We start from the raw sequence: 26,604 nt of genomic DNA, 5'->3' as shown, positions 1-26,604 counted from the left end.
ACACTTGTGCAGTCTAAAATTGACAATGGTTAAAGTAAATAACTTCCTGATCTGCCTCTACAACTGCCAGGATAACAGCTATAAAACAGGTACTCAATCTGAAAGGAGCCCCTTCCATAACCACTACAATCATTATTACAGGGAAAAAAAAACTAGTTTCACTTGCACTTTCGTTAGTCTAACATCACATATTTTCTACACACCTACTGCCACCATGAGTCAAATCAGACGTAAATCCCATTTAGCTTTTCTAAAACTCAGAATTTACTCACTTCAAATGGCTATGCATCATGAACTTCCAAACTGCTATGCAAAGCAAGAGGTTTCTAAGTGCTTAGTTACAGTCCATTAATTTTAATAATCTGAATTATTAAACAGAAGTATATTTGGGAAAAACAACAGTTGTGACATTTTAAAATATTATTGCTTGTGCATCTTAAAACAGTATTACTGGGCTTTGCTAATGTCTGATTTTAGCTAACTAGTACGTTATCGCATAAATAGGTAGACGGCCACAATCCCACCTTCAAAATATTACCTAAATGGTAATCTGTCACTTGGTGATGCTACAACTGGAACAAGTACTTTAGCAGCTTCTTAGTATTATTTTAATACACTGAACAGAAGGTGCAAAAATTTCACTATTCAATGTATCATGGGTTTTAATACTGAATTCAAGCTGGAAAGTCGCATGCAATTTTAAACCTGTTTTGCATGACACTGTGTGACAGAAAGGCTTCACCACTAGACAAAGCTCATGCTAAATTCAAGTTTTAATTACCTTTTCAGTCAACCACAAGCTCAGAAGCCAGCATGAAGACATAAGAATCTGTGGTCATCAACCTTAACAGCTATACTTATACCAATGCTTGGAGTGGGGATAAAGAACAAGTGAACCCTATAAATTGCATGTAGGTCTTCAATTAAAATGCCCCATTTCCAGGACTACCTGGTTTAGCTGAATCTAATTCTTTGTTTGATGGCTGATACAGTGAAAAGAGCTACTCTGAAATGCAATAAAATACAGACATTTGAAGGCAAGAGACAGAGAGAACAAGAAAGGCATAGAACTAAGGCCACATCCAAAAGTCACTCCATTTGCCAAAAGGAGGAAAGCGTAGGGGAACCCAAGCAGCTATGGCTACCAGTGGTACTGAAAAAAGGCACTACTAAAGAAGAGCATTTCTCAACAGTAATTCTCCCCTGACTCAATTTTTCCATTGTTTTCTGTGTTATTTTGAAAGCCAAAACAAGGCTAGGCAAGGCTGTAAACAAACATACCTTTATAAAAACACACTGGACTAAAAAACCCACCATATAATAGATCTATAATTATTTCAGTAAAAATAACTCCCTTATATGTAGAGAACTCAGGGGGGAAGACTAGAAAAGTACAGAAGGGTGGCACAAAACACCACATGCTGACCTCTATCTCTCGGAGTTTGGCACGCTTTTCTTCACTCATTTCTGAATATTTGACTGATGACTTGGATTCAGGCATTTCTTCTTTAATAGGATTAGAATACATGTGTTGTTCTTCTGACTTAGAACTCTGAGTGTCTTCCTCATCTTCACTTTCTTCCTCTTGACTTTACAGAAAACATACAGAATTAACTGATATATAGCTATATATTTAAGACAATTTAAGACAATTATGTTACAAAATTTACCAGCTCTCCTACTTAGTTTCTATGATTAGTTACTAGTTTTGAAATCTGATAAGTAAGATTACATTATGTAAAAATCTACAGCTACAAAACAGTCTCCATCTGTGAGACAGATATCTTAACATTTTCATTTAATTAAATCATTAGTTTTTATTACTCAGGTAATTTACATTTCTTGTATAAACAGAGCGCAGAAGAATTCTTGAAATTTACAATCACTAACTCCCTATTTAACTCAGCTATAAAACTGGTCCAGTACCTCAAGTGCTGTAATCGTGCTTTTCAGATATAGTAAATTTTAGAAAAGAACAAAATTTACTACACTTCTGCTTTTTGGAGACAAACTTGAGACATGGCAGATTTTTAAAATTATATTCCCAGACTGGCCACTAGAGAGCTGTAGTATTGCATGCAACACAGTAAGGTATTTAAAGCATTACTAATAGATGCTCTCAACTGCCTAAAGAACAAAGTAACAGACTGCTCAAAAACACCAGATGGCATGGAGTCTATTAGCATCCACAGACACATATATCAGAACATTATCCACTGCTTGTCTCAAAAGCAAGAGGCAGAGGTTTAGATACAATCATATATATCTGACATCAAGATTTCCAAACTGTAAAATACTACTACCTTAGTTCTTACTGTTTGACATTAAGTTATCAAATCAGTATGAATTTAAAGACTATGGTTAACAACTCTACCGAAGTGTCATTTATGGTGTTAGAAACACCCCCCATTCTGGGGGCTGAAAGCATGCTGCACTAAAATCTTGATTTTTCTTCATTTTCTTACTTTCAAAATTTCATTTGTTCTCCTCTTACAATACCTAGAGATATACATATATCTCATAGGGAGTTCCAAAGACACTCGACCTTAGAAGCACAAAATGAACATGTTTTCATCAGAACGAAAAAGTATTTACTTTTGAATTTCCTCTTCCTCAGATTCTTCATGTTGGTCAAAAAGCTCCCACTTAGAAGTAGTAACAGCTAGAAGAGACAGTAAGATGATTGTAACAACAGAAAAAGCTATCACTCAATCTGAAAATTAGTATTTATAGATATAATACAAATTACAATGTGTTAAAATTTACAAGTATCTAACACTTAATACAGACTTTCTATTTCATAGAAATAATCAAAACTGCATGTTATCAGAATATTTACTATTTACAGAACTATTCACTTACACTTTGTATCATGTTTCAGTAAATCCTTCAAAAGCAGACAAGTATCTGTCAGTTTGTAAAATCTTATTTTCCAAACAAAGATTCAGAAAGACCACCAACCACATACCCAGATTTTTTTCCAACATCTATTCTTAATGAACTGGAAATTATTTTCAGTTGGTAGGTTACTGAAGTAGAATAACAAAAGCAGAATACACTATTTTCTTAACTGAAGTTATACACAAAAAAAAAAAAAAGAAGATACAATTGAAAATCCTACTGTATTACTACAGAAATCAACACTTTTAAACAGATCAGCTGAAAATAATCATGAAATAGGTAAGTGCCATTAAGCTTTCCATTTACTTAGGGAAGTGTTTTAGTTTCATATATACTTTGAAAACTAACCTTGAGCTTCCAGTTCTGATTCATCCACTGCTTCCCACTTTGAAGGGGCAACTTTAAATATAGGCTCATTCTTTTTTGAGTCTTCAGCTGTATCCACTGTTGAAGAAAGACACAGAAAAATAATTTCCAAAGCTCTTCAACAGTTCAAACATAAAAATCCTAATATAACAATCCTATTTAAATACTGAAGCACATTATACTGTTTTATTATCTGCAAAGAGAAGAAATTGGGATTTGGAACCCGATATGCACAACATCAGAAGACAACTACTGTGTCTCTGAAGCAATTATAATCTAAAAGCAGTTTTTAAACTAATTCTTCCTAGAACAAATTGAAATTAATCAATTCAACATTTTATGAAGCTACATGCCATATTAATTCTTGGCTGTACTTATAAAAACTACTGGGGGTGGGGGTGGGGGTGGGGAAGATATAAAAACTTGAAGATTCAAATTGAAAGTAAAGTTGAAACATTTCATACAAGGAACTCCATCAAGATCATCATCCAGCGATTTAATTGGGACTCCATCCAGATCATCAATAGGAGCAGCATCAATAGGAATTCCATCCACATCTTCTAGTGGAGCACCATCAAGCTCTTCCTCAATGGGAGCACCATCAAGATCATCTGGTATTTCCTGAAAGCAAATAATAATTAGTTATTTCAAGAACAAATCTACACTGCTTTTCTTTACTTCTCCCATTATTAATTCATTTCTTTTTAAAGGATTGGCTTTAAAAACACCTAAACCCCCAAGGAACTCAACTTTGCAATGCCTATATTCAAAAGAAGAGCTATTAAGCTGAAGTTTAGCTCAAAATGAGCCAATTAGTCAGATAAATTATACTTACTATATACAAAAGATTCCCTGAGAACCTGAAATGACTGACAAGAACAACTGACAGAAATCAACTATTTAGCAGGAACACAAATTTAAGGAACACACATAAATGACAAATACACCTACATATTCTAACTTGTTAGGTACAGGCACTGTCCTTCATACGTGCGCGTTCACCCTGCTCTACTGCCAAGGGAAATAATCTAACCTTCCAATTACACTGTAGGTCTTCCTCCCACTCTTCTGAAAGGTATGTTGCCACAAAGTTACAAAATTAACATCTCCTGAACATACATCCATTTATTAATGTCCACTGTCTTGATTTTCTTAAATAATATTTATATGTAACTGTAAACAGATCAGTATTCACTCAGTGTTAATGGTATTCTGGAAATTTCAAGCACAGAGCTTCAAAATATTGAATAATAATTTATACGTCACTATGCAATAAGTAAAACTCACTACATACCTTGTTTAAAATAACCAGAGATAAATGCTGTAGCATAACTAAAAAGTTAGCAACTTGCTGTTCTAATACAACACAGCAATGATCAAAGTAGAATATTACCAGTGTAAATGATTTATCACAACCTTTCACTCAAACTAAGAAAGCTCAGATGGTTCTATTACATCCAAAACATTCGCACAAAAAGAAAGTGGATGATTCAGGTAGCCAGATGCCAAGCTATTCAGAAATTAAAACTAATGCCTGAAATTCTTACTCAAAATTCACAGACAGATACTACAGAGTATCTCCAATACAAAGGAAATACCTGTCATTCCACACTAGTCTTATATTATGAAACCGTTTCAGAGCAAACTCCACCACAGCACCTAATCTACAAGCAGCAAATGCTTGAACAGACTGAACGGTATTTGCATCTGAAAATATCCTTCACACCTGTATTTAAGACCAAAGATTCAGAGGAAAAAAAGGTTTATTCAGCCCTATTTTATATTTAGACATTTTTCCTCACCATTTGCTAGCATCACTACCAAGGTCACTTACTTCCGTTTCTTTATCTTCCATGATATTTACAAGCCCCAAGAAAATATTCTGTAGTTTGATCAGAAACGGCTCTGGATAGATCGCCCAGTCTTCCCATGCTCGGAAGCACGTCATTACCCGTTGCTAGAAGCAATTTAAAAAAAAAAGAAAAAGCTAATATATTTCTATTAAGAAATTTCAAGTGATCGGAAATACACCACAGAGAACTACTACTGTAGACAGCTATTCCTAAGTAGTTCCATACTGGAGTACATTATAATGATACCATGTTGGGCAAGACTAGTAATTTTACAAAATTACGTATATAGGAACTCCTTTTGTAAAAATTTGTCTTGGGTTTTATTTTTCTTTTAAATCCTTGTTACATTATCAGCTTCAGCTGTTCACAGTTCCTATCCCAATAGTAAATTTTATTATGCTCAGATGTTCGAAGCAGGTGTCTCTACTAATAGCAACAGAAATACCTTTCCCTTTGTAAAATAAAATTAAAAATTAACACTGGCTTATTCATATTATTGAACTGAAATTATGTTCCTACTTTCTTTTTTTTGTAGAAGTGAAGTATATTTGAAATTATGGGCTTCAGCTCAAGCTTGACATGTTAAATGTATCTGGAGACATAGATATTTAAAAAAAAATATTCCTACTGCTTGTCTTTACTATATAATGTAATAAAAAAATTTAAAATAGCAGATAACCAAAATTGATCAGAGAATCAACTATGGGGATCAGAGAAGGTAGGACAACCAGGATAAAAACCTTAACACAGCAAAAACTAACTACACTGTAAGCTTTGTATTTAAAGCTTCTGATGAAAAAAAGAAGAAAAGAACTGTAGAGGTATCTTTAAAACAGGAGAAGGAAAAGCTAGGCTAAGCGTGAGAATGGTGAGAAGCAGAGCACTTCACCTCAAAAATCACTCTCAATTATCCATGGTCAGACTACTTATCTGAGCTCAAAAAATAAAGCCTAACTATCACTAAAAATGTCTAAAAGTACCCTTATGCTATTATGTCCAGTAGTTTCTTTCCACAATGAGTAGCCCAAATTTATTTTTGCAATTGAAATATAGGTGGTCCAAAAATAATCAAAAATCTAGAAGGCCTTGTTTGCAATTCAAGTACTAGAGAAATATCCTCTCAACTCCACAACTATACATCTGCCAGAACACTTCAGCTGTTAGATGCTATTTTTCTTCTTTAATTTCAAGGCTATCTTTGCAAGAGACAAAGCTTATTTATTTAAAAAAACCCAACAAACCAAACTTAATTAGGAAGCTTGAAGTTTAAACCACCTATCATAGTATGCAACCTCTTGTGCAGGAACATCTATTTGACTTCTATGTCATGTAAATAACAATGAAATACATACCTTGAAATTTTCAGACTGTAAATGGCCTTGTATTGTACGGTAAGTAGCATTGAGATCAGAGAATATCTGACATAATTTTGTTTCAAAACTAGAATTAAACATATACATTTCTTTAGTTAAACTTTGTAATATATGTTTTCTGAACATATATAATTAATGAAAATACCTGGGACAAAGGACTTTTTCAAAAGCACAAGGTTCTGACCCCTATAGTAGCCATGAACTGAACTATAAAGCAAATATGGTTACTATATATTAAATCACCTTGGACAACAACAGAACTGTGAAGGGAGATCTTCACATCTGCTGCAGTCTCTTTATACAGCCTGGAAGGACTGGAGGAGGATAAAAGGAGTTTTACAACCTTACATACAATGAAAGAATTGCCTCAAAATTAAATTTGCATTTAAAAAGAAAATCTTAATTAAGTTTCTACTCTGATTTACTCATTGAGGTCCTCACTGAAAGCACAGTGAGTAACAGCTGCCTAGCTTCCCTTGAGCTTCTTTCAATATGGAAAAAATAAACTAATACAGCAAAGACACACTGCAACAAGAAACATGATTTGCTAGAGTTTTGTAGCACACTGAATATTCCCCATCATGCTACCATAACATTAGAGAGACTCCAGGAAGTAGACTCAAGCAAATATCTAAACAGGACACGGGTACTTTCCCTTGGACATGTTTCCTTTGAATCAAAAGTACATAATCTCCTTATAAGTTTTCCAAACTTGACAAAGAATTTAAAAAAAACTTATAATAAAAAAATCTATAATCTTCTTTTTGCATTACAAAGCAATCCTATGCACCAACATGTTACATCTTATACATTTTCATGCAAAGAGATATAAATATCAGTGTTTCAACAGTATCCTCATAGAAAAGTGTAAATTTCTCTACAACCACGTGTGTCCAGAGATGTACAAAACTGAATATAAGGATATTCTTTTCTTTTTAATCATCAATCACCTAAAATATTATACTTACAATTTTCTATAGTAGGAAGCATTGGCAACTTTAGCTGAAGAGTTGTATAACACATCTGACACTAGATATAATCTTGCAATCTACAATAAAAAATGTTAAAATTAAGATAATGTGAGAGTTCAAATTATCTTGAAAATATATGCATTTTTCAGATAGAATACAGTTTAAACTGTACAGAAATAATTTAAACTATCTAGAAGTATCAAATTAGAACTAAGTGTAAGACAGCCATATTGTTAATAAACATGCTAAGAGGTAACTACCCCCATGTTATGCTACAGGGTATTAGCAACTGTCACATATTAGACAATACTACAAAGGACAGATCATGACATTCCAATTTTTATTTCCTTGTTTGAACAGACTATTCTGCTGTTTTCAACTTCTCAGTAAGGCAGAACGTTCCTTACAAGCAGGTCCAGAAAGAATAAAAATATATAACAAAATCCCACAGGAAAAAAGCATACTTAAATCCAAGCCCTCGATCTAGTACAAAACCTCAATGCTACCTGGAACGTATGAAGTACTACTTGTAAATTCTATGCATGCGCTGTTAAGTGAGCTGTTCCCCCAAAATACAGAACCACACAAAATCTCCACACCTTCTTAGGAAGAGGCGTCTTCAGAATGGACAATGATTCTGTAATGCAGTCTACAATTTCTTCAGCAGCTTCCGCATTATTTAGACAGAAAACCATTGCATCGCCAATATCATTCTTCCGAGGCGTTAATCCACGCAGTATTTCCTCTAATTTGTCCCTTTGTCTGAAATACCAGGAATTTTAATACTTTCAATATAAAACTAACAGTACTTTGGGGAATTTAAATTTAATCATGTTTTTGATTCTTCCATCTTTAGGACAAACACAATTTTAAATTTTTATATTCTGTTGGCTGAGTTTTTTCAGTGACTCATGAACATACGCATCCACATTGCATAGATAAACAAAGTGCAAAAAAATTCCCACTCAAGTCTTGATTACATACAGAAATCAAGGAAAAATAACTGAGAAATGCCTACTGCAGCATATCAGTATCCCTACTAAAGTAATTATCCTTTTGGATTTAGTTTAAGCCTAAATCAAAATGGATAAATCTAAAGCATACAAGTAATATCTGCTGCACTATAAGAAACATTAGATTCAGAAAGCTAGTAAGAAGCAATTATTTAAGGTTTTCCCTGACCTCCTTCTTTTGAGAACATTCTCAAAAGAGTATCTTTTTGAGCCTTTCAAAAAGAAGATGTAAGAAATAAATTACGTATCCAAATCTCCAGAACCATGACTGGCATCATAAATACGATGAAAAGACTAAAACAAGAAAAAATTCCACATGCTAAGAACACAGTTGAAACAATAATAGCAAAATTAAGAAAATCATGTATATATTCCCACTACCATAGCCATCCCCACCACACTTATAATTCACAGCAAAGAATTCGCTGTCGCTTCCTGCTCATTAAAAAATGCTCCCAATTTTAATTTTTGATGAACAGCACCAATAAGTTTAAGATTATAATAACTGTTTAGTTCCCGAGATCATAACAATGTTGAGAAAGGTGCTATATACCACCACCACCAGACAGGAACAGAAAATGGGGAAAAACTCTCATTTTCCCAATCCCCTTCCGATAAAGGGTTAATAACAATTGCATTGAAAGGACTCATTGTTCAGTGATGACAAATCTAACCAAATGCATAACATATTTAGCAAAAAATATCATTAAAAAAAAAAGACTAACTGAAAAATACTCAGTTTAAGAGTTTCTAAGTAATACCATCACAAGCCTGATAACATTTTAGGGATGACATATTATAACTACAAAAACACAACAGGACAAAACCAAGCTGATGAGTAATTAAAACAGCACTATAAATTGATGGAAGTTCATACTCTTCCTTAAGTGCACCCTTCTTGTTAGGTTCCTCCACAAATGCTTCTGTTTCTTGCTCTTCTGACATCCCATGCAAGTATGGATTCAATGGCGGCGGTCTCCAAAATGATCCATTTTTGAACATACGGAAATCTTCTGTCCTCCACTTGGTTGGGGCATCTCCCTACAAAAAAAATGAAAATATTTTTATTTTAGTGTTCTTTCATTTCACTGTGCTTGAAGTTATGAATTGTCACTAAAATTCTACTTGCCTGAAGAATCGAATAGAGTTTCCATCTATAATATACATGGGCTGGAGTCTGGTTTTCAAATAAAAACCTAAACCAAAGAGCAAAGAAAAGACACAAAACATATTAAAAATTATTTAACTGAAGCAAATTCAAAGGAAGTAATTAAAAAAATATAGCCAAACCCTGTTCAGAATCCTGCCTCGGCTACCAAGTGAACTCAAGATATCTAAAACCACGCACACCTTCAGCACAGCTGTGCAGAACAAGTGCAACCGCTCCATGCACGCACATATGCAATCTGTAGAGCACAGAATTCCACAAAGGCACAGCATTTCAGAAGTTAAAAGCAGAACAAGCAGGGTCAGAAACAACGACTGTGCAGCCCCACAGTAAAGCAGAAGAATCATTAGTGCAAAGAGTCACTATTGGAGCAACAGTAACCTTAGCACAAGCGGTGCAGGAACTCGTAGTTATACAATTCGGTTGCTCAAATCAAATACTAAATGACAAAGTTTTCCACCAGTAAACTGTCTGTCAGAACACTGACAAGATCAGGAGGAAAATTTTTAAAAGCACATTTTTAATGGCCAGGATATTTTGACCTGCATATTTTCTCAATCTGTATATAAAAATTAAAATGAAGCACTTAAATCTTACTGCAAATAAAATATTTTTAAAAGGTCACCGAGTATTTCCCTAAAAAAGTTTTTCAGAGACTGCATTTCACAAGAAATTTGGATATTGATCCTTTTTTATTCCACTAACGACAAGAGCTGGAAATTCTGACAAATTCATTGTGTTGGCTAAAGTTTAATCCTATTCACATTGACATAAAAGAAAAATGACTGCCATCTCTGGCCAAAAGTTAGAAATTAGGCTCCAGGAATATCGGGCTTTACATTGAGTTATTCTGTCCGGTTTGTGGGCGATATTTTTATTTTTTTAAAATGTATGTTACTGCTTCCACTGATAGCTTTAAATGCCTCAGAAAAGTAGGAGTTAAATGTAATTTTATTTACTTAATATATATATTTTATATATGTACAAATGTATTTTGTAATGTGTATGTACTATTTTATTTATTTATATGTACATATTAGTAAATGTGGAATTACTAAAATTAGTAAATTAGGAATAAAGGTGCATTCTTATTAAAAAGACAGCATAAGCTTTTGTGCAATTTGTAAGATGTAAATCTGCACATAAAGACAGACAGAGTAAAAATAACTCTTATTAGTATTTCAGAAATGCAAATATTAGCAACAGTGAAAATAGCACTATTTCAAATTGAAGCAAAGTAATAAGCACCTGAACATTGGATTGTTGATTTCGCGGTTCATGATCATGGCTTCAAACATAGGCCCTTCCCGTACCACAAACTCTATCATTCGATGTATCAAAGCGAGCAAATTCCTACAACAATAACACAGTTAAAGAAAAATTGATTCAGACCTAACACTATATAAAACTACACTCCACCTAAGACACTACAACTGTGCAGGAGATTATTTTGCTGTATTGTTAAGAAAACTGTATAAAAGATAAGGTAACATGGAACATATTATAGCCTTGCATCATAGACATGGGCATTCTAAAATAAAAACATGCCTAGGAGTGGTGGAGTAAGAATTTAAGAGGAGATCTCTTTCCTGAATTTCCACAGCTTAGCCTACAACCATCTCTTGCTTAGTAGAAGCTCAATAGTCCTTATGCGCAAAAATGGGAAACTGAACACGAAAGCAAAATTAACTATCAAAAACTAAGCCCTCATCTAAATTGTCTAGGACTAAGACCAAAGTGTTAGCTAAAGTTCTACAGAGGAACAAGTGGCTGAGTATCATGCTCAAAAGTAAACACACATACTTTAGAATCCTAAACAGAAACTGTGTTCAGCTTTCAAACTATTCAAGTATGAAAGGAAAAGCAAATAGCATTCTTAATGCCAAACAGGGCAATGGTTTTATTAAATTTAGATAATCTCTTTTTGGTCAAGACTCAACTACTGACATAGAACAAAACTGTCCATCACTTCGTGTCATACCATCCAATGTTTCCTCCTTCATAAACTCAAGTGAACCAAATTACAATTTAAAAAAAAAAAAAAAAGTATTTATTTCATTCAGCACTACACCCTGAGACAGGCAAAAAGTAGATGTGAAGTGCACATTTTTTAAGCCACATCTGAAAATGCAGAGTCACTTATAAGCATCCTGACAGGAGACAGTCATATAAACTTTATAAAGAATAGGGATCTTCAGTTTCCGATCTTTTGGGGTTTTTGGGAAACAGGATCCTGAATTTTCAAATATAGATTATCTACATATATCAAAAGCTTCACAGCACGTGTCCTTTGAATGTAATGCAAACAACAACAACAAAAAAAAAGATTTTTACATTTTTTGATTTATTTTCTTAAATGTAATAAATGGATATTGGTTCTGTACATGTTTCTCATTAGATTTCCTTTTAGCAATTTTTTAAATTACTAAAATTAAAAAATTGTTACATTGAAAAGCTGCAGAATTTTCTATTACTTCTTAGTAATGAGGTGATTATTTTCTACCATGAGTATTCAAAGTCCTGACACAAAAAAAATTCAGCTTAAAAACATAATAACAACCTGCTCCTGCCATCTGCAAATTCAGTAAATGTTCTGGTTTTTTACCAGCTAGCATTAAATCTACATTTGCCTTAAACACTACACAAAAAGACCCAAACAGCTACCTACAGCTCTATTTTCCTGTCTGCTTTTTATAACCCCAGAAACACAGTAAAGAGGACATAGTCTCAATAATTCTGTAGCCATTTTATTTAAAGTAGTGTTCTGAAAGTCTAAATAGCGAGACTCTTCTTGTTACGTGAATTGTACTTGAAAACATCAGTAAGAGAAAAATTTACAATTAGCTTTCAAGCCTCTGCACTATTACACCACTCGTGTGTTTTAAGGCAAGTTCAAAGCGATCTTTCCTGGCTTCCTGCAGAACCATGCAGTTGGTTTTCAGCTAATGGTTCTTCCATCAAGTACAATGAAGTTGCATAAGAGCAGCTAATGCTTGAACAAGAACATCTTGGAAAGACCACAAATGTACGAAAAATGATTCAGTACATCCCATATCTGAAAGAGGGTGTTACATGCACTTTGGTATGTAAGACATGACTACTTGAAAGTTAATTTCTCAGAAGAAAATTGCTTGTGTTTAGGTAAAAGTATTATCCCACTAAAGTCAGTCAAAATTTTTGCACAATGCGATGCACGGTGTAATAGTCTTAGCAGTTGTCATGAGCACCTTTGAAAGTCATCAGGAAGGAAAAAAAAAAAGTCAAAGTATTTTCAAATACAATTCAATTAACTTGAGCTTTTCTTATCATATGAGCTTTCAAAATGTTACAGTAAATAAAATGGAAACATATTTTTCTCTGAAAACTAATTATTCTGTAAGAACTGTACAGTTTTACAAGTACCTGTTCTACTACTCAATATATTTCCCAAATCAAGACGCCTCCTGGTTGCCCTAATTATTCACGTCTCTACCCAAGAAAAATTGTGCTGTCCTAAAATTTCACCAAAAACACTAGTCCATTTGAGCATCTAATGGCAAATATGTTAATATACTACTATAACCAGCTTTACAAATCTCTTTCTTCCCCCCACACACACGCAAAAAAAAAGAAAAAAAGAAAAAAAGGGACTTTGTGACAATTAAAACAGTGTAGTAAAAAAGATGATAGTTTTAAGTGCATTATTTTAAAATGTCATTTAGCTTAAGTTGGCCAACAAAAAAAAGTTTTTCAGTTATAATAAAACCACATTTATTGGAGCCGATCGTACCAATGTCTGGTCAAAAACTGTATACTTTCCCAATCCATCCCATGATGTTTTCCTGGTCCCCCGCTGCCGCAGACAGTTCAGCTGGTGTTGCTCACCAAGGCCAATGTCAAAGAGAATTTGGTAATCTTTTGTGCTTATTTACTTTTAAAACAGTGCTGTGTTCCTGTGTTTGGGAAAAGGTTTTAGCTTAACTGAGCAAGAGTATACCTAGACTAATGTGAGGGTAGAAGCACTGATGGGGACCAAAACTTTAAAAAACCCTTGCAATACAGAACTACCTTTTTCAATGACCAACATTATTAACTGTTGCACATTTAAAAAAAAAAAAACAAAACAGAAATTAAACTGATTTTTAACTGAATCGGTTAGAAGGTGTACCAGTCAAAGAAGGGCGGGGGGGAGAGAAACGGAGGAGGGAAAGGAAAGGAAAGAAAAGAAAAAGAAACCCCACAGAATCACACTGGAGACAGCTGCATCCAAGCTATGAAGTACTCGGAGGTTTACATCAGGACTTACACAGTGCCTCTAAGATAAGCTATTCCACCCTAGTGTTCACTCACAAAATTATCCTGCAACTACTTCTAGCGCTCAGATTCAATGCAAAAGATAATTACTTAAATCTATCCTCACTAAAAAAAGTTACTAAGATAAGCATAGTAAGACATACACATTTCTCTCAAGTGTCATGAAAGAACCATTGCTCAGTCAAGCCATTACCTTTTCCTCAACATCACCATTTTTCTTTAAAATTCCGAAGGGGAAATTTTCTATATTTAGATCAGTAATAATAAAGAAAAACATGTACCTTTCTGTTGGGATAACCACTTTGACTATGGCTTGCGACAGAGTCTGTATATGAAGTCACATCAGATAATAAACATAGAATATGTGAGTATTGTTAACAAGTAACAAGCAAAAATATACATATGCAATGAAAATACTACACATCTATCACAAGTTTTGCAGGCAATCACTGCTGTGAAGTTATAACTAAGCAATTACACAAAATGCAAATGGTTGTGTCAGCGAACCATAAAGGTTCACTAATTGCAAAATATCAGAACATTCCTGTCAGAATGTACATTGATGCACTGAATAGATACTACGCTGAGTATAATTAAGAAACAAGTTCTTAATATTATGAAAAGAGTCTAGACTAGTTGACTTGGATCACGTTGGTATTACTTTATTCCCAAGTCTTATGAAAAACAGCCCTAATATTTAAGTGTCATTCAAAGAATCAACAAATTCTTACAAATGTAAATCAAGTTGGTTTGTGATTACAAGATACTTACCCTTTTATCAGCTAATATTCCAGAAAAAAAAGTTTGAAAACTGACTCCATATGTAGCATAAAATACTTACTCAATGTCCAGATTAATTACCTTCTACACAAAACACATCAACTCCTCTACTGTAAAAATAACACTACCCAAATTAAAATGTAGTATTTTCTCTAATGAAAACAATTTAGATACTGCAATTTGGCAGCCAACAAATGGGGGGGACGTAGGAGAAAAAAATCCAGGGAGCCTGGAGGGGGAAAATGATAGCCAGATTTAAAGCAGCACTAAAATAAATCAAGACGAAATACTCTGTACCCTAACACAGACATGAAACAGAGCTTCAGAAATTAAGTAGGTCCCCTTTGGCTACAGCAGGGAGCCAGTGAGTTTGTATACTAAGGGCTGCCAAAGTCAGCCTGAACAATGCAACTATGAAGCCACTGAAATACTGTCACAGATGTAGTTATTTAACAATGAGATATGGCCCAGGGTACTGTAAGTTACCTTCTCAAAATCTTCTTTGTTTTTTGGTGGTGGTAACATCGGAGCATTAGGGTTCTTCAATCTCTCCCTAGGCTGGGCATTAAAAGGCAGTCCTGATGGAGGAGGAGGAAGGGTGTGCTCCATCATAGAAGGTGGAATGTATATCGGATGTGGTGGTATAGGTACAGCTTTGCCCCAACCTAGCTTCATTTCAAACGACATAATCATCTTGCCTGAAAAAGTGAAAGTAAAACAAAATAAAACTACCATTCTGTTATAAATTGGTTCTGCATTGCTCAAGATTTCTCCACCCAAGTACAGCAGGTAGGTTTGCCTGCCCTGGTTTACTTTTTGCTTACGTTGTTGATTAGTGTATCACATCTATCAGACTACATCATGTGCAAATGAAAACTTGTTACACGAAATAGTTTATTAATCTTTCCCCAATGTACATTCTCAGGAGACTACAGTACCTAATTACTTGAATTGTTGGAGGGGGAAATAAAAACTTTTGATACTGAGCACATCAGAATGGACAGAGTAATTTTTAAATTATATTATTTCTGCACTTCAATTCTTAAAAATGTTTTTTGAATAGTAATTAGACCTTTTACGTATTGTAAGCCTACTTACTAATGGTCCTAGTAAAGCACCATTTTGAATAAGTTATGCAAGGGCAACCTTTCATTTTCTACTATTTTTCTCAAGGATGCCGATTTTTGATTTTCAGGTTCTTCCTGAACTGTAAGGACACAGCTTTCTCCACTATGTAAGATATTTTTCCTTATATCAAATAAGGGAGACAAGATTGTCCATATGCAAAATTATATCTGGTATAGTACAATTACCTCTTCAGTATGAGGAATTTAGCCATCATTCAAAAGAATACAAGATATTTATCACCAATTATTGATTATATCAATATATATTGTGCAACAGTTAAATTTATTCACAAAAAAATAATGTTGGTGAACTACTGCAAGTAATAGATTCCTTCTTAAAACAATCTGTTTACAGACGAAAACATCAGCTCCTGCTCACACCTTCAAAACAGTCAGAAATTTTACATCTTTATCACAGCAAACACAATCAGCATTTCCAGCCGTTGTGTATGCTATAGTTTGACAACATTCATCTGCCAGTAAAACAGTCAGTGTAAACCAAAATCACTGCCCGTGTGGTATCGACTGGAGTTACAGCTTATCTATCGCCAGTCTGATAAAACAACTTGAAGATATGCTTACAGTTACTCCTCAATATTCCTACAAAGATAATTACAATTCCAAACTGAGAAATGTGTTTACCATTTAAATTCTTTAATGCTCTTTCAGCATCTCTCCTGTTCATAAAGGCAACAAATCCACAATTTCTTTCTCTTGCTCTTTCTTCGTCTGTTCTTGGCCACATAATTTTAACACTCGCTAATGGCCCAAAGCGTCCAAATTCTTGACATAACATCTCTTCATTCATCTATATGAAAAAAGGTAAAAATTAGCATCTTGCTACTGTATTTCTAATATACTCATTTGCATTATTGTCCAAATGTCAAGATTCATTTTCCGAGTTCCCTGAGAAACAACACTTCACTGATACCTCCCCAATGAGACCTGCTGTAAGAACAGTAATTTAAATAATTGCATTTTAAACTGAGCACACTCAAATTTTTTATATATGAGTCTGCCTTGTACGGAGATATTAATGGAAAAAGAATTTTAACTGAATATTTTGGCATCTAGTAACCGATAGTCTTAACCTTAACTCCTGCAGCATCATGTACAGAGCATTTATTTAAATGAACACTGCCTCTACAGTCATCAATTGCACCTCGTATATGAGTTTAAAATACATGTATGGTTTAAAATTTTAAAAAAGGGAAAACTGCCACGAAAACAAAAATCAGTTGGACTCAAAAATGCCAACACTGCACTTTACTCCTTGGTTCCAAACTCACTTGAGGATTAATGTTTCCGAGATACAAATTTGTTGTGCTTGGATCTCCAACATCATGTGACCCTGGTGCGTAATCATCCAGTACTACAATGATGGAAGAAAACACAGAAAGAAGTTGTAATCCTTGCTATGCCTTTAAGCAACAACATTATATTGAATGAGAAAAGAATCTATATTACCACCAGATGATCTGTTTCTTCTTGAAGGAGCATCCACTGAATAAACAGAAGAAAAACATATATAACTTAGTCTACAAATTTTGTAGCCCAAACAAATATAAAAACTAACAGGTACTTACTTGAACGACGCTGACCATCGGAATCCGATTGAGGCGGTTCAAAACGACTCAATCTACCTTTTGTTTTATGTCTTTCATCACGCTCCTCTTGTATTCTACAAAACAAGTTCAACGTAAGTAACAATACCATTTTGATGGTTTTATTCTAAATTTTCAATTAACTTCAGAAATACAAGAAATTTTAGTATTGAACAATGGGGTTTGCTGAAAATTTCAAATTGCCAGTATATCTGAATTTCTTCTTAATCAACCAGAATTATTCCAGCTGCAGGCTTTCTCACTCATATTTTGTTTTAATCTCAAGCAGAATTGACTTGGTATGAGAAGCAATTTAAGACCAGAAACAAGAACTGTGCTCTGAAAAAGTGACACAGATTCCACATGCAACTGCCAGAGATCCACTGACTGTTCAGATGACTTTTCATGATGCACACAACTCCTTAGTGTCCATTTCTCCTCCTACCTTTTCTAAGCCTTATTCATGTGGGCTGTCACCTTGCAGGGTGACAGACACCCCCCATATGACCATTTCCAGAACATACAGGACCTCAGTCAGTTTATACCTTGGAGGATAGTACTCATGCAAGTAATTATTTGGTTCTTTGCAGTCTGGCCTTAAATCTTTGTATGAAGATATTGTGTACCAGGAATACAAAGCTGTTAACTCATTTACATCAACTAATGAACATATAGCAGTGAAGTTCAGACACTAGTCACAAGAGCCATTTTTGGATTTACAACGCAGTAGCTACTGTGTTCTAATGGATACGGATTATTTTGTTTTCCAGTTCTAACATCAGGACAAATACATGGCACTCAGTTACACTCAATGCATATGTGGCTCTTCTGTTGCATTACACATTCAAAAGTGAAAGAATCTGCTTTTTGAAGCATTATTGAGCTTGTTTTTTAAATCATGCAAGTTGAAGTACATCTCTCAACTTTAATTATAATTCTTATTTCTACATTAATAGAAAAGCTCAACTTCATACTACAATTCCTCTGGATATAGTTTTAGAGACACTGACAAAAGTTCCTATTCTTCCCGAGTCTGATACATATTTCAAGTTGCTGCCAACCTCTTTGCCACACGCCCATCAAGAGAAAAGTCAACACCAAAAATCTGAACATCCTCGTCCATTACAGTACCCACTTGTCCTGCTGTATATTCACTAACTTTAACAATACACGAGGCCACGTTAACAACCATTCTCATTTACAGGCTCACACTTGCTCATTTGTAACGGAATTGCAACCCAAGTTCCATTTGTAAGTAACATACTGACAGCAGCTGTCAAAGGAACAAACCTAGGTTTACATTTTTCATCCTGGTAAATGGCTGGTTGATTTAATCATCAAAGCTTCTATTCACACCTAACTGATCCAAAAATCACCTTAGGTAGCTTTGGAAACAGCAAGTCACACACTTACTGGGATCTCTGAAATACTTTATACATTTACACATAATTATTTTTTTAAATTACTCTAAATATTCTCCTGCTTAGGAAGGCAGTACCAAACTGTTTCAAAGGTCACAATCAAACCATCCAAAGAAAATCCATTCATTGCAACAGACAAAGATTTAAGCCAGCATACTGGGCTTCTTTGGTTTGTTTTTCAATGACTTTATAGCCCATGGTTGATGCTAGATTTCAAAATAGAAGCCTTTCAGTAACAGTGGTAAACGCTTCCTATCACCAATCAGCACAAGAAAGGGCAGAAGTACTAAGGAAAACCACAAAACTAATTAGATGGCAACTGATTATCCAGACAAATCACAGACACATATACTGAGCATCTACCAGCATGGGTTCATACTCCATTTAATTTTCATTGCCACTGTTAATTAAGTCATACCATTGCACAAGCATTTGGGGAAAAAACAAAACAAAAACCTACTTTGGGTAACAGCTTAACAAGAATGATTCTAAATATTGCCTGTGAAAACAAGGTAAAAACCTTGCATCATCTTTATTTACAGTAAAAAACAATCAAACTTACTGCTTTAATTCTTCTTTAAAAAGTTCCAAATTACTCTTTTTCTTTTCCTTCTCTCCTTTCTTCAAAGGCTAAAATTAAAGATATATCAGACAACATTTCAGAAGATATAATGAAACAAAACCAAAAATTACATGTATATAACAAAATTTTAGATAATTTCCATGCATATTTTACCCACAGCTTTCAAAACAAGTAAACTACAGGAGAGGGAAAAATAAACAAACAAAAAACCAAAAACCACAGACTTGAAAACATTAAGACTGAGCACTATCAAACACAAAGCTAGAAAATATAAAATTAAGGATAGCTTAAACTAAACTTTGTTACAATGCAGCACATTCGACCAAACACTCTTCTCTACAACATACAAATTTAAAATATCTGTGATGTATTTTGTCAGTTTGTTCCACTTAGAAGCTGACTACACCCCTAGCAAACTGTCATGCTCTAATTAAATTGATATATATGTGGACATATATATGTAAATTATTTTACATATATATATATTCTATATATTCAATTATTTTATCCACAGACAAACATTCTATGTGAAAAGAATTTCCTTCTCTTGCTTCCATTCAAATATAAATACAGGTCTGCAGAAAACAGTTACTCTAAGTAGTTCCTCACGAAAAACACTCTTGAATGACAAAGAATATGGATATTGCAATATTACTTTTTTTTTTTACTGTAATATATGCACCTTAACTGACTGATGTGTTTATCTTCGACAACATTGCTTTTATATAACCGAATTTAAATGAAAACGTTTCCAATAGGCAGACATACAAAATATTTATTGTGTTACACACTACAGCTTTGGAAAAACTGGACTTCCTACTCACCCCAGGCAAAGTTGTTTGTTTGTTTTTGTTTTTGGGGAGGGTCTGCCAAATAAATAAAATCATTTTTACCTCATTATCTTCAATCACCATTGGACAGGGCAAGTGAGTAAACTGATTGCATTACTTGATAAGTATTTATGACAAATTTGAAAAACAGTAATATTGTTACAGCACAAACACTTGCATGTGATAAAACACTGCTCAGCATAATAAAAACTGCTACAATTAATTTCTGTAACTGTAGAGATTTACAAACAATGAAAATCAAAACTGCCATCCAGTATTACCCCACTAGTCTAAATTTGAGTTTTGTTTAAAGCTGGAGGGATGCTAGGATGGGATGACCCACAATTATCACATTACTTCTCATTTCCCACCCTATGAGGCAGTATCATATACGTTTCATTTAAGCTTAAAAATTATAATAAGCTCTATTGAAAGACTTTTTAAAGACATCCAAGACATTGATTACACATTACACATATACAGTAGTAACAGTAATCATACGTAACTATCTTCACTTGACTTGAAGACTAAGTTTGTTCAAAATAATTCCATTACTTTTTACGATGAAATCTCAGTTTAAGAACAAAAAAAAAAAGTATAGAACCATGCAGAAGTCAAAATTAATTAAATACAAGGTGTTCAGCTTCAAAAATGTCTGTTTTACAACTTATTTGGTACAACTCAAAGAGCTAAAGGGATTTCTCAAACGTTACTACCAAAAAAAAAAAAAAAAAAAAAAAAAAAGCCTCGCCAAGAAGAACTCTGATCAGTGCAAAGGTCAGTCTCTCTCTCTCTTTTTTTTTTTTAAGTTATAGCATGCTAAAAACAGATGGCAGCAACAAAACCTCACAAATTCTCAGGACTGAAGAATTAGAGATACTGTTATTTTGCAACAGTCACTAAATCTGTACTCATGAGAAATGTGTCTCAATTAGCAGGAACACAGTAAAAACACAGCAGCCAAATCAAAGTGCAGTACTAGCTCCATCGTGCTGGATACAGCGCTACTGGACCTCTGCATTTCATAATCCCATCTGTTATGGGACTAACCAAATCAAAATGTCCACCTTCTTTTGTGATATATGATAAATGCAGATAAAACTACTCTGCAAGATCACACAGACCTTTTCCTAGGCACTTCTAAGTACTTCCAAAGTATGGGGTAAATATTAAAATAGGAAACTTACAGGCTTTTTGGTTTCTATCATTAAGAGGGATGGAGGCTTCTCATTAGATGGCTGGCTTGGCTGATTTTTTTGATCTGAAAATCGTGATGAAGGCTTATAGATTTTACCCCGTTTTTCATCCGTTTCATGCTCCTCTGAAATTAAAGGCAAATTAAAAACAAATTGTACTAACTAATGCTGCACAATGCTGTTCATTAGAAATAACGCTGTTCGGTTTTAGTCTTGTTCATTCAATTCACTACATTATTTCATTTTAAAAAGGTATAATTACAGAAAGTTTGTATTATAACATCTTTTAATATGAAGAAAAAGGACAAAGATTAAGCATTTTAAAACAGAGCTTAAAAGACAAACCATGCCACTATCTACCCACCTAATGAGTCAAAGCACAAAGCAGATTTTAGCATCATTTCCTTTGCTGTTTCTAATGTTAACATATTAATTTTAAAATGCAATTCAAAGCCAATCTTCCTCTTTATTCAAAGCCCAATTATTCACCACCCCCCAAAAAATATTAGCTATACCTTTAGATGCATTAACGATTCCTCCTCTTACAAATGTTTTCACTTTATTACCATCGCTTCCTTCAAAGGCAGCAAGGAATTCTTCATAAATTTCTGCAGCAGCCTTCTCATCCTCCTACATAGCAAATGTTAATCTATTTACTATCATCACAGAACAACCTTCACTAGACAGCTATTCTTAAATCAGCTATGTGACATTCCTTTTTATTTTCTAGAGTTCATGCTACAAACTACATCAAATGAGTTTCAATTTTAGACAGAACTCAAATTTCTGAGAAATGTGGGAAAAACACAGCAGATAATACGTAAAGAAAACAGGCCTGTATGCTCAAATACGACTGTTCATTTCCAAGAGTTTACATTGCAATTTAACATTCAAGAGATGCCAAATTGAAAACATAATGCCGGTCTTTTGTATGATAAGACTGGAGCTTTGCTGACCTAAGCATCAGAGAACAGCACGTATTCCATCCTACTCACTATGATCAGCCCACGTGATTAAAGGAGATTAACAACAGGATCACCTTTATGCATTTCCCAGAAAAGAAGTTAATTCAATGACTTAATAAAGTTGAGTGAGACACTAAATTTAGCACTACCACATTTCTTTAGGTCACTATTTCCAACGACCTAGCAGGAGATATCCCACTGAAATACAGTAAGAGCTGTGTCAAAACTTCCACTTTACCAACTGTAAGCTACATATTTCCTAAAATTTGGACACTCCTGAGCATCCTAAAATTCAGGATCAAAATCTGATGTTTTTATTAATTCCAAAATAAGTCTTGAGACAAAAGTACATTTTACAGAATAAGGATGCGTACTGAAACAGTTTCAGAGAGGACAGGTACTCTTTCTAATTACTGAAATCCAATGATAGAGAGCAAACAGAGAACAGTGGATAACCTAGGTGACAGTTGTCTTCATTTTGAGCAATACAACAATCTATTGATTGTAATCAATCAGTAACACACCAATCTATTGATTGTTGTATTACTGACTGATTCAGTATTTTAGGAAGCCAAAGAACTTGATTTCTCACACAGAAGGAGAGAGAAGCAAGCATCTCTCTCTATCTTATCGCCACGGATGCCAAGAACAAATTAAACATGTAAAATACAATTCACTTTTGTTCTTAGAAAGGTACAATTACCAAAATAAAGAAACTTGGTGATAAAGTTGGTTCTAATCTAAAAACAAACTTATTTCAGTTCTGCATGCAAAATACAATTTTCATTGAATACCATTACCTTCTTTTTTAATTCTTCTTGCTCCTTCTTGCTCAGAGTCCTTTTGGCAGCACTCATTTTGCCAATACTGAATGCTTTAAGTTTGCTTTCCATTAAAGGCTGCAAAAGGAGTAAGAAAACTAACATTAAACTGTTTACAAAACAAATAAAATAATGTTACTCTTTAGCTTGATCTAGACCAGAGACTTTCTACCTGAAGTGACTTAACCTAAATAAAACACAGAAAAGGCTTCCTGTACTTCTCTCTGAACTTGCCACTATCTAATACAACCACAAAATTTAAACCTATGTTTTTTTGAAAACAAACCATCTTTGGTTAATGAGAAAGCTTTTATTACACCACTCAAACAAAGCTGAAATCTGAAAGGCATTTTCTGCAAGAGCCTGTACCACTATGCAATATAGTTTCTAAGCCTTTAGAAATACATGCTTTGCCCTACAGTCCCTTTTTGATCATTGCAATTTCCGGGGGCGGGGGATGTTCTTAAAGCTTTTCTGTCTATTTTGACCAGAAGAATGTTTGCACAAAGTTGAACAGGTGTAACTGAAGAACAAAATGGATGCTAAATTTCAGTTGCATTTCAAGATTAAACGTAATATTTTTGTTTGAAGAAGAAAATGAATTCTTGACGTTTTCAGCTCCTAGTTAAATAAAACAAAAGACCTCACATTTAGCTCCTAGATTGTTTCTATTTTAGGTAATCTAACCTCCATTCGTCCCTTCTTGAAAATCTGACGAAGGAAGGACTTCATGTAACAGTCGTTTCTGGAGAGTATGGAACTAGAATTGTTAAGATTCGATTTAGGTAGTTAACAGTGAAGCCTTGAGAGAGGAAAGACAACAGGATGAAGACCATGTTCAAAAGACATGGACAAGGGGAAGGAAAGGAGAGAAAAGAAACTTCTCTGGAAACTTCTAGTTTAGCACAGTAATTCATAAAGAATTAGCACAAGAACAAGAAAAAAAGCCCCAGAAGACCTAAACACAAGCCATTAGCCTTTATCTTCAAAACATTTTGGAAGGTCTTATGCAGTGCACAGTAACGCTTAAAACTACCACTTTTGCAATGACAGTTCTTTAAAAAAAACAGGAAAAAAACAACTAATTTAATAAAAAATCAAGACAAATAAGGTAAGCAACTTAACTGTCATGTTATTAAAAAACTTCAGATGAAACTGCAGAGTTTCCTCTAGAAATAATTTTATTTGTAAATGCTTTTATTTCTAGTACCAGCTTCCTATTCAGAATTTTACATACAAAAAAGCACTGTGAAAAACAACTGTTTGAAATACCTTCAGTTTATAATCATTGCTTAGTATTGCAAGAACCTCTTAGATCTGTGCCAAGTGTATGACCAAAATAGCTCGTACTTTTTTGAAAAACTCACAGGATCACAGAACGGTAGGGGTTGGAAGGGACCTCAGGAGACCATCTAGTCCAACCCCCCTGCCAAAGCAGGTTCACCTAAAAGCAGGTTGCACAGAATCACATCCAGAAGAGTTTTGAACATTTCCAGAGAAGGAGACTCCACAACCTCTCTGGGCAGCCTGTTCCAGTGCTCTGTCACCCTCACTGTAAAGTTTCTCCTCATGTTTAAGAGGAACCTCTTGTGTTCCAGCTTGCCCCCATTGCCCCTTGTCCTATCGCTGGCAACCACTGAAAAGAGTCTGGCCCCATCCTCTTGACACCCACCCTTTAGATATTTATAAACATTAATAAGGTCCCCAAATATTCCCTACTTCATCATTGAAAGGAAAATTTCAGTTACAAATGAATGCAGCATTGTCTGTGGAGTTCTCTGGTTTATGACTCTATGTTTGTCAACATGAGCTCCTGTGACACATTTATGGGGAGCTTTCTATGCATATGTGTGTTTTTAAAGTTAATAAAATCCAGTTTTCCTGCTGTCTGAAATACAGTTTATATTTCAGTATGACAAACAATACACAATCTTAGCAAACCATGGGCATGTTGCTATGGCACAGCAACGCAGACAAAATGAATACCACACTCCTACCCAGGGCTTATCCTGTCATCAGGAAATAATCTCTCACAGTAATGTTACAGGATACCTGCAGATCAGTCACATGAATACATGTTCTAGTGACATAAGGGAAGCAGTAGTAAGATAACAAGAGTCCTGGCACTAAGATACCCTCAGTTTAGAAAGGGTCTCAGGAAAAAAAATTTTTAAAAAATGAAAACCACCGCCAACAAAATCACACCCCTTCAAAGTGGCTGGAGCAATATAAAGTTAATAGGATTGAATGAATTTATGCTGCTAGTTACATTCCAGTACACAATTATAACATTATTATTAACCATATGCAGCTTCATAAAATTCCTAATAACAGAGCTACATAAAACTTGAAGGCCTTCCTCCTTCAAAAAATGGAATACAGTGAAAAGAGTAAAGGAAATGATGAAAGCAAAGAGAAAGCTTCTAGTTGAGTAATCAAATCACTGTATGAAAGCAAACTCCCATCAAATGGAACGTTGCTGTGACTGTAAAAAGGCACAAAGTATTGAAGTCACAGTTCCATGGACAACACAACATATTCAAAAGACATGTCAGAATAATTTTTCAAATTGCAGCAAGTAAAGCAAATCAATAAAAGGATCTACTTCTTTATGAAAAGTATCTGCTATCACAACTTGAATAATGCCATCTTACAAGCAATTTAACAGCTGGTAATTGACTTTTTCATATACAAAATCAAATTGAAATCTTGGAAGAAAATCCAAACCACAGAATGAATTGTCTGGTATTAATGCTCTGTTTGGCTCTTGCTGCCTGTTTTCATTTTAGCTCAGAAATAGCTAGGCCTTCAAGCAACAGAGACCGGGCGAAGGTCTCTTCAGTGGGGAAAAAACCACCCAGGTAATTATTCTCTTACCTGTTGCTTAGGGCCACACCATCTCATTGTGAGAAGCCAACTGTATACAAAGAGACACTTTAATATACAGCGACTCTCACAATTAATCACCTTGTATTTTGAACTATTCCTCAGTATAAGAGAAAAAAAAGAGTCCTTACAGCTTCTTCCTGGTCAAGTATCTATGATGAATGCAGTGTCACGCAGCTGAGCTGCCTGCAGTAGCAGCTGTTTGAAAGTTTCAAGGAATATTTTTAAACACGAAAATCAAGGGTTCATTTGCAAACACCTACAAGACTAGATACCCAATGCAGCAGAGTCTGCCCGCAGAAAGTAGTTTTCTTTAGAGAACAGGCCTATTTTGAGTTTGTGGGTTTGGTTTTATTTTTTTGGGGGGGGGTTTTTTGTTGTTGTTTTTAAACATTTTGGACTTACATGGGTATCTGCAGATCCAGTGGTGTGTACTGCATCTGGTGGTCTGAC

At 34.5% G+C, this 26,604-nt stretch overlaps 1 protein-coding gene across 1 annotated transcript; it reads right to left on the bottom strand.

Annotated features, from left to right (window-relative positions):
- Nucleotides 1–1,223: 1,223 nt before the first annotated feature.
- Nucleotides 1,224–26,604, bottom strand: U2SURP (U2 snRNP associated SURP domain containing; the record flags this gene model as incomplete). The annotated part of the gene is made up of 22 exons (XM_010176817.2): nucleotides 1,224–1,589; nucleotides 2,596–2,662; nucleotides 3,250–3,345; nucleotides 3,732–3,888; nucleotides 5,102–5,224; nucleotides 6,473–6,560; nucleotides 7,462–7,541; nucleotides 8,064–8,226; nucleotides 9,355–9,518; nucleotides 9,607–9,673; nucleotides 10,894–10,998; nucleotides 14,220–14,263; nucleotides 15,205–15,416; nucleotides 16,488–16,653; nucleotides 17,135–17,217; nucleotides 17,313–17,348; nucleotides 17,432–17,526; nucleotides 19,433–19,500; nucleotides 21,471–21,604; nucleotides 21,995–22,109; nucleotides 23,245–23,343; nucleotides 26,557–26,604. Coding segments are annotated over 22 exons (2,544 nt in total), but the record flags the coding sequence as incomplete, so codon positions are not given.

The sequence above is a fragment of the Antrostomus carolinensis genome, unplaced genomic scaffold (genome assembly GCF_000700745.2).
Source record: "Antrostomus carolinensis isolate BGI_N321 unplaced genomic scaffold, ASM70074v2 scaffold11411, whole genome shotgun sequence".
Lineage (NCBI taxonomy): Eukaryota > Metazoa > Chordata > Aves > Caprimulgiformes > Caprimulgidae > Antrostomus > Antrostomus carolinensis.
This window is presented reverse-complemented; position numbering and strand designations above follow the sequence as displayed.